Here is a 16,154-nt window from a genome sequence, read left to right as displayed (position 1 = left end):
GTGGTGAATATTTACAGTATCTATGAATATATACAGTGCCTATACGGCCCTGGTGAGGAAATACAGTGTATATACTGCCGTGGTGAATATTTACAGTATCTATGAATATATACAGTGCCTATCCGGCCGTGGTGAATACATACAGTATCTATGAATATATACAGTGTCTATACTCCCGTGGTGAATATATACAGTATCTATGAATATATACAGTGTCTATACTGCCGTGGTGAATATATATATAGTATCTATGAATATATACAGTGTCTATACTGCCGAGGTGAATATTTACAGTATCTATGAATATATACAGTGTCTATACTGCCGTGGTGAATATATACAGTATATATACTGTTGTGGTGAATATATACAGTATCTATACTGCCGTGGTGAATATATACAGTGTCTATACTGCCGTGGTGATTATATACAGTGTCTATACTGCCGTGGTGGTTATATACAGTGTCTACACTGCCGTGGTGAATATATACAGTAGCTATACTGCCGTGGTGATTATATAGTGTCTATACTGCCATGGTGATTATATAGTGTCTATACTGCCGTGAGGATTATATACAGTGTCTATACTGCCGTGGTGATTATATACAGTGTCTATACTGCCGTGGTGGTTATATACAGTGTCTACACTGCCGTGGTGAATATATACAGTAGCTATACTGCCGTGGTGATTATATAGTAGCTATACTGCCGTGGTGATTATATAGTGTCTATACTGCCGTGGTGATTATATAGTGTCTATACTGCCGTGGTGATTATATACAGTAGCTATACTGCCGTGGTGATTATATACAGTGTCTATACTGCCGTGGTGATTTTATACAGTATCTATTCTGCCGTGGTGATTATATACAGTGTCTATACTGCCGTGGTGGTTATATACAGTGTCTATACTGCCGTGGTGGTTATATACAGTGTCTACACTGCCGTGGTGAATATATACAGTAGCTATACTGCCATGGTGATTATATAGTGTCTATACTGCCGTGGTGATTATATAGTGTCTATACTGCCGTGGTGATTATATACAGTAGCTATACTGCCGTGGTGATTATATACAGTGTCTATACTGCCGTGGTGATTTTATACAGTATCTATTCTGCCGTGGTGATTATATACAGTGTCTATACTGCCGTGGTGGTTATATACAGTGTCTATACTGCCGTGGTGGTTATATACAGTGTCTACACTGCCGTGGTGAATATATACAGTAGCTATACTGCCATGGTGATTATATAGTGTCTATACTGCCGTGGTGATTATATAGTGTCTATAATGCCGTGGTGAATATATACAGTAGCTATACTGCCGTGGTGATTATATAGTGTCTATACTGCCGTGGTGATTATATAGTGTCTATACTGCCGTGGTGATTATATACAGTGTCTATACTGCTGTGGTGATTTTATACAGTATCTATACTGCCGTGGTGATTTTATACAGTATCTATACTGCCGTGGTGATTATATAGTGTCTATACTGCCGTGGTGATTATATAGTGTCTATACTGACGTGGTGATTATATAATGTCTATACTGCCGTGGTGATTTTATACAGTATCTATACTGCCGTGGTGATTTTATACAGTGTCTATACTGCCGTGGTGAATATATACAGTGTCTATACTGCCGTGGTGAATATATACAGTGTCTATACTGCCGTGGTGAATATATACAGTGTCTATATGGTGTTGTGTGGAGTAACCCTCAGCTCGGCTTTCTCTGCTGTTAATGTCACTATTTTTATCATCATTATCCAGTTTTTCTAACAGACTATCTCTCTCTCCCTCCATCTCTCTCTCCCTCCCTCTGCAGGGTTCCTGAAGCCCCAGTGCTCGCTGGCTCCGCCTCCCCAGCGTGGACGCTCGGGGGAGGCCTGCTCCTGTTTCACCGGCATGTGTCACCTCCACCAGCGCCGGATATCTACAGGTAACACTCAACGCCATCTCCACATCCCATCGCCATCTGCCCCGTCATGGCAGACTCAGCACCTGGGAAGACACCTGTATGAAATAAGTATGAGCTAAAATTTGCCAGTGGATAGAAAGAGTTTACAGTTATAGTACATTTGATCCACTGTATAACACTTTTAATTTGATGATATGGACCTATAAAAATGGCTTAGATATGCTAATACAACCCCAGGTAGTAGGAGCATTTACTGTAACTCATTTTACTGTCTGAACATGTCATGCCAAAGTAGTATATCCACAAAGCAAGAAGCTGCTTGTTCCTTACCACAGCTACAAGCACACACACAGCCTGGGGTAAAGAGCTGTCAGAGCCGTAAGGCTTCTTCCTAGGCAGCGATGGCTCAGCCAGTCAGCCTGATTAATGTAGTCTCTGCATGTGGAGGCCCGGTGATTGACATGTTAACAGGGGTGCAATGAAACAGGCCTCTGTTCTCATCACCTCTGTTTTCCCTGCTAGGGCAGCTGGGTCAGGTGATGTCAGCATAGCAGTGCATTCTGAACCTGACCCTCTGGTATGTGGGGGTTGAGGGACAGTACTGTGCTGTTGTTGTGTTGTTGCTGTACGTGTGCCTGCCCTGCTTGGTGGCTTCGTTGGCTGGGGGTGGAGGGCCTCTTGCAGAGTCACTTGTCGTGACTGAGTGGCTTGTTGTAACTTTTCATGTGAGGGGAACATGCCTTGGACAAAGGCGACGAAACCAGAACAACCAAACAGTGGCACCTTGGATGAATTTACAGGAGAGTGGTAGATTGTGTGAGTTTAGTTCGTATGGAACCTCACAGACAAAGCCCTGTGTTAGCTTCACACATTGTAGTCCTTAACACATACCCTTAACACATACCCTGTACACATACCCTTAACACATACCCTTAACACATACCCTGTACACATACCCTTAACACATACCCTGTACACATACCCTTAACACAGGTTGAAAATGGCAGATTTGGGCAGTAATAAATGCCTAAATTGAAAGGTAATGGCTGTACAGTAACATGCTATATATGACGTCAGAGCTCTGACTCCGTTCAGAACTTGAGCACCGTGCACGACTAGAAGTTGCCCCCATCTCTCCCGCTAGTTGGGCAAATTTTGCAAATGTTTTGTTGTCTGAGTGAGGGAAATGCTGTAAATTAAGAGGACTCTATGTATTTAGAAAAATGAGACGTTGAGGATTATAATAAATACTGCTTTGATATCATACAAGCAAACCAAACACATGTGAGTCCAAATGTGGACTTCACATTTCCATATCATAAAACGACTGTCATATACAGTGTCAATGTTTATGATCACTATGTTTGATGCACAGTTACACGATTAAATCATACCCTGGGTTGTTCTGAACACAATGAGTGTTTGTTTATTGTGAAGAAAAGCACACTCACCTTAATGCCCTCATGACTTTTTATGCGCACCAAAATGATGATCTGTTTCTCTGAATTGCCTTGTGAAAGCCTAACACGGTGAGATCCTATTTTAGAACTGAACTAAGTCATGTTGGCAATATAACACATTTTCAAGTCATGCTCACCTGACCCAGATTGTGATTTATAAAGGTCAGCTTTTTGATTGTGTTAACTACAACAGTGATTGTGTTAATAACTACAACAGTGATTGTGTTAATAACTACAACAGTGATTGTGTTAACTACAACAGTGATTGTGTTAACTACAACAGTGATTGTGTTAATAACTACAACAGTGATTGTGTTAACTACAACAGTGATTGTGTTAATAACTACAACAGTGATTGTGTTAACTACAACAGTGATTGTGTTAACTACAACAGTGATTGTGTTAACTACAACAGTGATTGTGTTAATAACTACAACAGTGATTGTGTTAACTACAACAGTGATTGTGTTAACTACAACAGTGATTGTGTTAATAACTACAACAGTGATTGTGTTAACTACAACAGTGATTGTGTTAATAACTACAACAGTGATTGTGTTAACTACAACAGTGATTGTGTTAACTACAACAGTGATTGTGTTAATAACTACAACAGTGATTGTGTTAACTACAACAGTGATTGTGTTAATAACTACAACAGTGATTGTGTTAACTACAACAGTGATTGTGTTAACTACAACAGTGATTGTGTTAATAACTACAACAGTGATTGTGTTAACTACAACAGTGATTGTGTTAACTACAACAGTGATTGTGTGATGACGGGGATGCAGGGTGGTGTTCCAAACAAAACAACTACAAGTGTGCTTTCTCTAGTTCCTCAACGGCACAGCTAGGAAAGATAGTTTGTTTTTTGAAGACTCTTCTTTGAGTCATAAAAGTGCATTGAAATGACTCAGGAACTGTGCACACTGAAGAGGTGTGTGACCACTTGGAGACACCAGTTAGTCCTCTCACTCAAAGCCTTGTCATTTTGTTCTCTTATGATGCACCTATCCCACATTCTGCAGGAATGCTCTTTATCATGTTACTGAATGTATCCAGAGTATGTTTATCATGTTACTGAATGTATCCAGAGTATGTTTATCATGTTACTGAATGTATCCAGAGTATGTTTATCATGTTACTGAATGTATCCAGAGTATGTTTATCATGTTACTGAATGTATCCAGAGTATGTTTATCATGTTACTGAATGTATCCAGAGTATGTTCAGATTTCGTTAGAAACAAATGCTGCGAAAGTGCTGTAAATATAAAATGAACATCACATCAACAGTGTATTGTTTTGATTCAGTCTTGTGAACTGAATCAAACTGTCCTCACCTTTAGTCTAATAATTTACCCATAATCTCCAAAATGTTCCCTTTCAATTGCTACCATGGTTATGCATATGCTTTTCATATTTATTCTGTAAGAAACATTTCAACTTAGCCCTATCCATATAGGATAATTCCCACACGTGTAAATGGTTAAAAGGTTGTTTGGAGTTGAGTTGTCATTGACCTAGATCACCAAGCACTCACAACTATCAATACAGAACATGTGAATGAAATGGGCAGCGTTTATTTAATGGATCTAACAATAGAACAATATTGACAAAAGCAACTATAGAAAAGCTTTCGACAGGCAGAACAAGAACCCACTACCCTCTCTGTCTCTCTCTCAGCCACAGATACTTATTCATGGGCATGTCTCAGCAAGATCGGTGAGGTGCAGACACAGTTTGTTTTTCCGCTCTCTTCTCTGTCTCGTCCATAGATGTGTGTGTTACTGGGCTGGTGTGATTGATTGGTACATTTTTGACTGTCACAGCCCTTGGTGAGGGTGGGGACGTTTCCTGAGCAATTAGAATAGTCGGGATACTTCTCTAGCACACCAACTATAATGGTAACTGTTACTGTATAGAAATGTGCTTTCTCCATGTGCTTTTTTTTAGTTATTTCAAGGCATGGTTGACTTACAAGGAATGAGAGGAGAATGTGTGAGACTGAGTCAGATTGTCTTTTCTTGTCTTTTAAGTGTTTTGATATTTCACAATGTTCAGTGGTGTGGTAAATGTTCCGTGGCCTAGCTGCTCAGAGCAGAGTAGTAATGTGTTCTTAGAGAGAGAGGCTGAGATAACTGTAAAGGCGTTGTGGTTTGTTAGTCACACAGAGTAGTAGCATAATGTTCAGTCTAGCTGGAGTCTGTCTTTTATAGCCCCGGTCATAATCATGGATCTAATTATGGAATGTGTTGCCGTAAATCTCTCATCGCCACATCCAGCACACACACCCGTCCTAACCCGCCCCACATCTGTGTGATTGTCCTCCAATCCCGTCCCTCGGCTGCCCGGCCAAGGCCACAATGACAAGCCTCTGTGGAGAAGGTGGGGTGCTGAGCGGCAACGCAGCTGAGGATTCTGGGAAGACTGGTTGCCCTCACCCGGGGAGTCGACTCCAGCGGTGAACTCCCGGCAACACAGTGATGTAGCTCTGGTTTTAGTGGTTTCACATTGTTTAGAGTTCTCAAAAACAAACCATAACTGGAAAGAGACCGTGAGAAACATAGTATTCAGGGCTCTTTTCTTTTCCAGAGATAGTTTTAAAAGCAATCATTTTGTTGTTTCTTTTTTAAAAGACAAGAGGAAAAAAAGTTTTTGGGGCAATGTGTGAGAAGTGTACGAGTGGGAGAGAGAGAGAGAGCTTTAAAACAGGGCTTTTTGAAAGGGCCTCACAATGCAGGCCTTGTGCAGTGATTTGGTCTGTCCTCGCGGAGCTGAGCGGAGGAATGGAAAAGATTATCCACAGGAATGTCTGGGGTGCCCTCAAACGGAGCGGGCCTCGTGACTGGCCAATGGGAGAGAGGCCTGCCGAGCGGAAGGCACATTTTTTCCTGATGACCTCAGCTGCCTGCTTCACAATTCAGTCTGATTGCCAGCACTGAACTCACATATGGTCCGTGTTTGGAGAGACCAAATGACAGGACAAATTCTGCCTTGAGAAGAAGGAGAGGAGGGCTGTTGGAGTAGATTGCTGGCTCCCCCTTTTTATTTCATTAGAGTGGGTAGTATGGATGTGGTGTTTGGATTCTGGTGCGTTTCAACTGCACCACTACCTCTGTCTGGGTCCCTCCCTTTCTCCCTCCCTTCACTGACTCTCACAGTCCACTCTGCGTTGGAGTGGGGCTGGCCGCCAGGTGTGCGGTTAGAGTTTGATTAATCCCTCTTTATTGACTTCGCTTAAGCAGCCATTACGCCCAAAGCCAAGCCCTATTAGCTCTCGCCACGGTCCGTAGCTGACTTCATTACCCAGCCTCAGAATTATCTCACTGCCTCGTGAATCCTGCCAATTAATTTGGAGCCCATTTAGAATTCTGCAGGACTTGGAAAGAACTTTCCCTGCCTATTGCCTAGAGCTGAGCCAGAGTGAACCGTAAAGGAAACATGGAGGAGAGCAGAAAACAAATCTGGCTCCTTCCTGATTGTTTGTGCACTGTGTGTGTGTGTTTGTGCACTGTGTTTGTGTACTATGGTTGTGTGTGTGTGTATTGTTTGTGAGACAGACTCGGCAGAGCTTGAGCAGCACCGGGCCCAGGCATTCGGCTCCAGCGAGAGGCAGCATGTGTTTGTAGACCTTGTGGTCACACAGTGGGTTTGTGGGGGGGGGGGGTTCCAGTGGCTCCCGGTTCCTCGTATTTTTTTGGGTGGGGTCCCATAGAGGTGAGGGAGGTTGTTAGCCTCAGCATGCTCCACGCTCGCTGATCTCTATTTGGCTGTCTGGAGTCCGTGCACTCCCTGGCCACTTCCTGCCGGGTCAGGAGCCAGAGGGGCCAGAGCGCCAAGCTGACGATTACAGCCGTGCTCTGCCTCAGCCTTCGCCCCCTGCACACACATTCATCACCACAACCACCACAAAGACTGACAGGCTATTTTAATACAGACTTATTATTGGACTATCACAGCAAATTTGGCTGCTGATCCCACTGTAAAATAAAAATAGCCTAACAGTTGTTTGTGTCCAGTTAGACCGGTGTGATGTCTCAGTATGCTGAGTGTTTGGTCTGGGGCCTGTCACTTCCAGGATAAACTCTGCCAAAAGTCTGAGCTAATTGGATGTTGAGATTCATATAGTACTCACCAGATACTGGCTAATGCACTGGCTTTAGGCCTAACATATACAGCCTCCACACTGTTCGCAAATTCCAATCAGTTGGACTTTTTCGAGATGAAACAGGGGATGCAGGGAGATGTCCAAACCATATGACATCATTGCAGTGAGTTTGTAATCTGAATTTGAATTCCTCTTTTAACCCAACTCCTCCATTTTTTTGAGAGGTGCAGGGGGCTCAGACCCGGAAATCGAACTGACAACCTGCCGGTTTCTGGCCCGCCTCTCTAACCGCCAGGCTACCTGCCGCCCCACAGTATGTAAACATGGGAAGATTGGGAACAATGTCACGGGCCCTAAATCCTGCCTGATGAATTCCTGTCTCTCTTGTTCTGAATCGTAGAGCTTATTGTGGAGCAATCCGCCAGCTGATTGGAAGCAGCTCAGTTTCAGTCCACAATCCATAAATCTCTGCCTTGTTCTCATGATATAGGAGGAGTGGTGTAGAAAACACAAAGCAACTTCTGATGTAAAGATGTTTTTTATTTAAAGCAATAGTGGGAATGTAAAGTTATGTGTGTGGGTTTTCAATGCCTGTGGGATTGTATCCACTGAGACAGTAGCCTACTTGATCAAGTCCACTGAGTCTCACCTGAATGAATGCAAGACTTGTGTTTGCATGTGTACAGGTGTGTGAATAACTTATCTCAGGCTGTGTCTTCAGGGAGTAGAGGAATGGGCAGACATTTCATTCCTTCCCATAGGAAGGGGGCCGTGTTTCAAGTTGTATTAGTTGTATGTACAGGATACACATGGTATACACTAAGGTTATTCCAGTTTTGTTTTTCTATTTGTTTTTTTATTTATATCAGCTTTCCGCTTTTTTTTTATTTGAAATTCAGTTTAATGTTTACACTGTCCAACGAAATACACCATGATTCGTTTTAGTTTCAGTTTCAGTTTACTATAATAACCTTGGTATGCACCATCCAACTAAATGCTTACTTGCAGGTTCATTCTCAACATGGCTCAGGAGAATATAATAACATTTTTTAGCATCGGTATAATACAGGAATAAACAATTTATAGTGCAAAATTACACATGTATCAGAGAAAGGAGGGACTGGGGGCCAAGTGTTTAAATTGTGCAGTATTAGCAATAGTAAATAAGAGTATGGTAGCAGTAATTGTGATGTGGGTAGTTTGAATGTATATATGTGTGTGTGTGTGTGTGTGTGTGTGTGTGTGTGTGTGTGTGTGTGTGTGTGTGTGTGTGTGTGTGTGTGTGTGTGTGTGTGTGCGTGTGCGTGTGCGTGTGTGTGTGTGTGTGTGTGTGTGGGTGTGGGTGTGTGCATGAGTAAGTACATGTGTGTTAAGGTGCGGAGAATCAGAGCAGCTGGTCAGTCCAGTCCAAGTTGTCAGCAGTCTGATGGCTTGTAGACAGAAACTGTCTCTGGGCCTGTTGGTATCAAACCTCATGCTCCAATACTGTCTGCCCGGCGCTAAGGGAGAGAACAGCTCATAGGCTGGGGTGTGTGGGGTCCTTGATGATGCTGCAGGACTTCCTCAGGCACCGTTTCAAGTACATATCCTGGATAGGTGGGAACATGGCCCCAGTGATGTACTGGGCTGTCTTCATCACCAGCCAGTGTGCCAGTGGGTTGGGCAGGCCAGGGTGCAGCTAGAACGCCAGGGGCTTCACCTTGGCACAGAGTGACGGCAGCCATCCATAACAGGTCAGGAGAAATCACAGTAACTAAGCCTTTGATAACTCTCTGAGCCCATAATCCCTGCATAGAACCATCCCACTGAAATGTTATCTCATTGTTACAGCTCAAACCATAGGAGGGAGAGATGGAGGGAGGGGATGATGGAGGGAGGGGAGGATGGAGGGAGGGGAGGATGGAGGGGGAGGATGGAGGGAGGGGAGGATGGAGGGATGGGGGGATGGAGGGAGGGGAGGATGGAGGGAGGGATGGAGGGAGGGGAGGATGGAGGGATGGAGGGATGGAGGGCTAGCCATAGAGCCACACCGTCTCTCCCTCATCATACACCCTGAAGAGGCAGAATGTTGTTTTCACTCTAATGATTATCACAGTAAGACTGTTGGGATCAATTCAGAATGCCTCACTAAACACACATTCAATGCAAGAATTAGAGATCAAATGTGAGTATTAAATCGCAGTGTTGTTCACAAAACTAAGAATACATCACATTTTCCAAATCCGGACAGAATTGACCCGAACCCTGAAGTAAGATGTTCAGTGTAGCTGCATCTGAAAAACACCCTTTTTTTTCTGTCATCCATTAAACAGAAATAAGCAAGTTCTCATTCTTGTGGCCCCATGTTGCTTAATACAGTACAGTATGTTAACCACAGCAGGGGCACTCTGAGTACTCCTCTGAAATATATGGGTAAACTAATGAACGCCATGAATATAAATGAATATGTACATCTTAACCCAGATATCTGAGCCGTGCTCAGTGCAAGCTGCTCTCTCCCCAGTGTGGTGTGACTAACTCTCATCATCCCTGATAAAGATATTAAAGGAAGAAAGGCTGTTCTGACTGTCACTCCAGCTCTCTCTGTTGACTCTAGAGGTTTGACAGTGAATGCCATGTGTTTATTAGCGGGGGGTGGACTTAGTGTTGTGGTGGGGGCATCAGACCGCCATCTGCCTCTCTTTACCACTGATAAACATGAGAGGAAGATGGGAGCGATGGTAAAGAAACTTCAGTGTGTGTCTCTGTCACATTCTAGAAGACCCTTCCCCTCAACCTAACATGCTAGCTCAAGATGTACTGTACGGCCCTAAACAAACATACTGTTGCTGGGAAGAAAATGCATTTCCATAGTGCCAGGAAAGGATCATGTATTGGCCAAGGGAGTCGATGAGGACGAGAAGTCATCAAAGGAAAAGCAATCATATTTAGCCTCTATGAAAACAAACTGTAGAGGCCATTTTCGCTATGAGTGACAAACTGGTTTCTGGGGACATTCAATATAGTTTTGGTTATGATTTATAGCAATGTCATCTGTTAGGGTCCTTTTTTTTGTTTTTCCTCTTTCTGCTTATATAATTGGACTGACTGGAATCCAAAGGGCTTGCACCGGCCATCTGGAGCTAACAATAGAGGGGTCACACATTTTGGACAAGGCCAAAGGAAAAAGCCAATTCACATGGTTTATTTATCGATTTGTATTTTCTTCCGGACCTATGCGTGCTTCCCTCTCTGTGCTGGAATCACAGCAGTCCTGCCTAGAGGTTCTTTCTTAACAACAACAATAACAGAAGAATGTGAAAACCTTTGACTGGGGGTCTCTGTAATGTTATGGGGCCTCGGAGTTTGGAGCGAACCGTTGGTTGAAGTCACTTGGGTCCAATATGGAGACTGCCTTGCCAGCGATAACAAAATGCTCTGTATCAGATACCCTTCTCATTCTCTCAGTTTCATAATCACACTGTTGACTGCTAGAACTCTTCTCTCTTTGAGAATCAGCCAAATATTAAACTTTATTAAGTTGTTGAACGTAGCCAGTGGAAACTCAATTATATTCTTCTGTCAAGCTTTTCCACAGGGCTTCTATACTGCAGACTGAGGATGCAGATTCCTGTATGTTCCTGCTGAATGTTCCTGCTGAATGGTCCGTGTGTCCCTCTTGATCTGTGTCAATCTTGTTCTTGTTTGTTCACTGGGCTGTGTGTAAGTCAGAGGTGGGTTGGGGAGCTCAGGTGTCCTTTAGAGGGGTCAGGGAGCTTGTTCCTGTTTGTGCCTCTCCCTGTTCACTGTATGGTCAGTTGCTTCTGTCGTCTCAGCACTGGGAACCGCCGATCATCCCACTCTCGCTCCCTGGAGGAGGAGCAGGGGGAGAGGGAGGGGAGGGGGGAGAGGGAGGGGAGGGGGGAGAGAGCAGGTGGGGAGAAAGGGGGAGGTAGGCGGGAGCTGTCGGTATTTTGATGCTAAAGCGATCGGACACACTTGGCATTATAGCTGGCTCTGCAGTGGGGGAGGGGGGAGGCAGCCATGGCGAGCGCTTGATCCGAATGTCACCGAAGCCGATCTCATGAAGTGGAAGGTCAGATCTGGAGCCCTTGCCACGCTGGTCGCACCCACCTTAGCACAGCACAGCCCCACCCCTTGCCTTGGCCCCTTGCCTTCAAAGGAGAGCTGGGGAGCTGGGAAGGAGGGATGGGAGGGGGTTTGGGCCAAAGCGCTGAACCTCTCAATGTCACATGTCTCTCCCGCCCAGCAACAGGCCCACCCGAGTGTGCTAATGTAGCCAGGACGGTGCATGCTGGGATGGTGAGGGAGCCCGGGGAAGACGTGTTGGCAGCTCCCATGTGCTCCTCCTCTGAGAGTGATAATGCAACGGCTAATGGAAATGTCTTGTTGGGACACAGCGCTGGTCTGGAAACAGCTGCTGGTATTCTAGGTGAAGAGCAGTGTGGCCGGATCCAAAATTTAGTTCTGATGTCTGGGACAGAGACAGGGACAGCGATTCTTAGAAACGGCATACTCAGCCACCAGCCTCCCGGACTCAATCTGAAGTGTCCAGAGCAACTTCTGTTAGTTAATCTGGGTGACCCAAATCCCGCCATCATCATCCCCTTCCCCACCCCACCAAGCACCCTGTCTTGCTCCACCCTGGTCCACTCAGAGCTGGGGGACAGAGGGGAACTGTTGCAGAAAGCTGATCTTTAGTGCAATGCGCTAAGCTGAGTCAGTCAATATGTCTGTGGGTCTGGACGGGGCACAGGGGGAGCAGAGCCCTGTGTGTGTGACATAGTGAAACAAACCCCACAGGGGCATCATGTCCACAAGACCATTACAGCCGCTGACATTGAGCTAATTGACTGCAGTTGTCATGTAATGAAGGGAGCATGAATCTAAAAGGGACGGCGAGGGAGAGAGGGAGGGATATGCCTGGGGAGGACAAAGGAAAGTCAAACTATATTTGGCTCATTTTGTTGGTTGGTATTTGACCAATTTGATCACATTTCTTGGTTGACAAATGTCAGCTATAAGGGTCTGTATCGGCTTGATGATAAGAGTGTGCTAGGGAGATTCAAAGCAGTGTCTAGAGAGAGACTAAAAGAACAGTCCCCTCAGTCTCTCTATCTCCCTTATTTCTTTCCTTCACTGGGTGTGACTCATTCTCACCTGACTACCCTGTTTTCCCCTCTGGGTATTTGAGGAAAAGGTTCGCCCAGGAAAGGGTTAAGTGTCTACCCTGTTTTCCCCTCTGAGTATTTGAGGAGAAGGTTCATCCAGGAAAAGGTTAAGTGTCTACCCTGTTTTCCCCTCTGGGTATTTGAGGAGAAGGTTCGCCCAGGAAAGGGTTAAGTGTCTACCCTGTTTTCCCCTCTGGGTATTTGAAAAGAAGGTTTGCCCAGGAAAGGGTTAAGTGTCTACCCTGTTTTCCCCTCTAGGTATTTGAAAAGAAGGTTTGCCCAGGAAAGGGTTAAGTGTCTACCCTGTTTTCCCCTCTGGGTATTTGAAAAGAAGGTTTGCCCAGGAAAGGGTTAAGTGTCTACCCTGTTTTCCCCTCTGGGTATTTGAAAAGAAGGTTTGCCCAGGAAAGGGTTAAGTGTCTACCCTGTTTTCCCCTCTAGGTATTTGAAAAGAAGGTTTGCCCAGGAAAGGGTTAAGTGTCTACCCTGTGTTCCCCACTGGGTATTTGAGGAATAGGTTCGCCCAGGAAAGGGTTAAGTGTCTACCCTGTTTTCCCCTCTGGGTATTTGAAAAGAAGGTTTGCCCAGGAAAGGGTTAAGTGTCTACCCTGTGTTCCCCACTGGGTATTTGAGGAATAGGTTCGCCCAGGAAAGGGTTAAGTGTCTACCCTGTTTTCCCCTCTGGGTATTTGAAAAGAAGGTTTGCCCAGGAAAGGGTTTTAAGTGTCTACGTGACTTTGTTGCAGAGTGCTGCACTCATCTAGATGGTTATGAAACCAAGCCGTTTGCCTGCCTCAGAACATTTTGTCCCTGTCTGTTAATGCTTGTCAAGGAAAGATGTCCGATCACAGGCTAAACAAAGGGATTTTAGAAGAAGGGCTTAGTGGGCTAAAGAATAGCCTACATAATGCCTTCTCAGTTGGTGTATATTGCATTCAATGTCTCTCTCTCTCTCTCTCTCTCTGTGTGTGTGTGTGTGTGTGTGTGTGTGTGTGTGTGTGTGTGTGTGTGTGTGTGTGTGTGTGTGTGTGTGTGTGTGTGTGTGTGTGTGTGTGTGTGTGTGTGTGTGTGTGTGTGTGTGTGTGTGTGTGTGTGGCTGTGTGTGGCTGTGTGTGGCTGTGTGTGGCTGTGTGGCTGTGTGGCTGTGTGGACTGCATTGATTCCCTCCAACTCAATCAGAGAGTGGACAACTGTCATTCCAGCTGTGCTTGACAGCGCTTTGGAATTAGGGCTTTGTGTGTGTATCCCAGCCCAGTGATTACAAAGAGGCTGAGCAGCATAGAGCTCTGTCCTGGAAACCACATTCGTTTTTGCACTTTTTCTCTATGTGCTTGACTATTCATTCTCCTCTCTATCTCAGATGTAAAGTATTCCTGTGGCCTGTTATTTTGAAGAATCCCTGTATCAGAAATAGGGGGCGCGGCAGCTGCCTGTTACGCACGCTGATAATGAGCATCCATTAGTGTTTATTTAACACCTCCTCACCATCTGTTCCTGAATATTGGGATATGCAGAGTGGACGCGTGTGTTTTGGGCCTGATAATTACACATCAACAGCAAACAGTCTGCGCTTTTTACCCGACAACGGCGCACTCCCAGCTCCGTTATTCAAACTCAGACGTACGCATCCGATACCGCGGCTTGAGAAACACCCGTCTATCAGCCAACACACACACTGGGACTAGGGTCTCATCAACTACCAGCCAGTGGATCTGAGGACAGCGGGGGAGGCAAGTAGACATGAGCGTTAACACTGAGTGTTTTTTCTCTGGACCATCTGGCTCCGATTTCTTTTGGGTTGAAAAGAGCCTTTTGATCCTGTTAGGAAGTAATGATCCCACGACAAGTCATATCAGAGACGGTACATTGGTACGTATCTCGCCATGAACGCGTCAGGACCATTGTCTGTCTCCCCACCTGTTCACCTTTACAGGGCCTACAGCCCTGCCCCTCTCCCCCCTCCGTCAGCCTGTTGTTGCTATCATCAACTGTTAATATGGACTGGTGTTAGATAGCAGGGTTCCCTTTGTGCCTCTCTCTCTTTCACCAGGAAGACATGCAGGGCCTTCAGCCTTCCTGTTTGTGTGCTGCTGCTGCCTGGAAATCAAGGAAAGGACAGGGAGGTGAGGGAAAATAGACACACACACATACACACATACTAGCTCACACGCACACATATATGCACTCTCGTGCAGGCACACACACAAATACACACACACATATGAAAACAGACACTTACACACCCAAAACTTTGTCCTATTGTCCAGATTGTACTATCTTCACTACTATTGGCCAGAGTCCAGACAGTTGATATATCTCATTATTCCATCAGAGAGATAGAGCTCATCAGATCAGAGCCGAACAGACTGCTCTCTCTCCCATTAGATCAAATGTGTCTGCCATGATGCACCGGCGCTCCCCACCACTAAGCCAATAAAGACAGTCTAGACTCCTGATTCACTCTGTTGTTTTGTTTATGGAACGTACACAGATCAGCTCGGGAGTCATTAACCTTTGACCCCTCTGGTTCAATTCACCTTTAATCTTGACTCATTGTGTAGCTGATTGGCTGAGTGTGCAGCGAGCTGTCAGCGTTAGGTGATGTAGGCAGATGAAAATACAGTGGAGTGTGTGTGTGTGTGTGTGTGTGTGAGTTAGTCTTGTCATGATACCCAATGTGTGTGAGAGTTAGTCTTGTCACGATACCCAAATTTGGACTTCGATACCGATAGCAGGTTTAGTAGTACGATACTCTACACTGAAACGATACCACAGCAAAGAAAATCAAGCTAAAGTAATAGAAGCACTGGGCTTTATTTTTTAAAACATTAAACAATATGTTGATTACTGGTATAACAACTAAAATATCAAATAGAATGTAATATATTCTATATAAATTTTCTTTCAAAAATGAAACACCATATTAAATAACATAAGAACATCTTCAATGTTCCTTATACAAAACCATATCTGAGACTCAGAGCACACAAAATAATTGTACAATGACATCTAAACTGTTTTAAATGTAATGTCATACATATTAGGGTTAATTTGCTCATCAATGGCTTCTATATTAGGTCAAATTACATGAATTATTCACTAGGCCTAAATAATTAAATGTATTAAATGAATAGTCACAAAACAACATAAAAAAACACTTTGAAACTAATTTCTGAAGCTTCTATATTGCAATAGTGTACACACCATAGAAATACCATGGATTTTACAGGGCATACTAGGATTCCCAGGGTGCGGTGGGCCGCCCAGAGCTGAGTTGTCACTAGTTACTACAGTCACAAAGTTTAAATGGCTATATCTTAATAATTAATGAAAACAAAAATATTTTTTGTTGTTGTCTTAATTTAAGGTTAGAGTTAAGCATAAGGTTAGAAATGTTTTTAAAGTTAGGGTTAAGGTTTAAAATCAGATTTTGAGAAGATACATTTTAGAAATAGACATAATTATGACATTATGGCAGTTTCTTC

General features: G+C 44.3%; 1 protein-coding gene across 6 annotated transcripts in view; it reads left to right on the top strand.

Moving 5' to 3' along the window:
• The window catches only part of LOC135517922 (retinoic acid receptor RXR-alpha-A), a 176,580-nt gene that overhangs the window by 56,880 nt on the left and 103,546 nt on the right, over positions 1 to 16,154 (top strand). For 4 of the 6 annotated variants that reach the window (XM_064942644.1, XM_064942643.1, XM_064942648.1 and 1 more), the window contains exon 2: positions 1,833 to 2,033. In XM_064942644.1, the coding sequence (XP_064798716.1) occupies positions 1,833 to 2,033 (201 nt within the window). The remainder of the gene's footprint in view (positions 1 to 1,832; positions 2,034 to 16,154) is intronic. The other 2 variants (XM_064942646.1, XM_064942645.1) reach the window with 1 other exon arrangement.

This window comes from Oncorhynchus masou, chromosome 28 (assembly GCF_036934945.1).
Source record: "Oncorhynchus masou masou isolate Uvic2021 chromosome 28, UVic_Omas_1.1, whole genome shotgun sequence".
NCBI classification, from domain to species: domain Eukaryota; kingdom Metazoa; phylum Chordata; class Actinopteri; order Salmoniformes; family Salmonidae; genus Oncorhynchus; species Oncorhynchus masou.
Note: the sequence above shows the minus strand (reverse complement) of the source record. Positions and strands in the feature narration are given on the sequence as shown.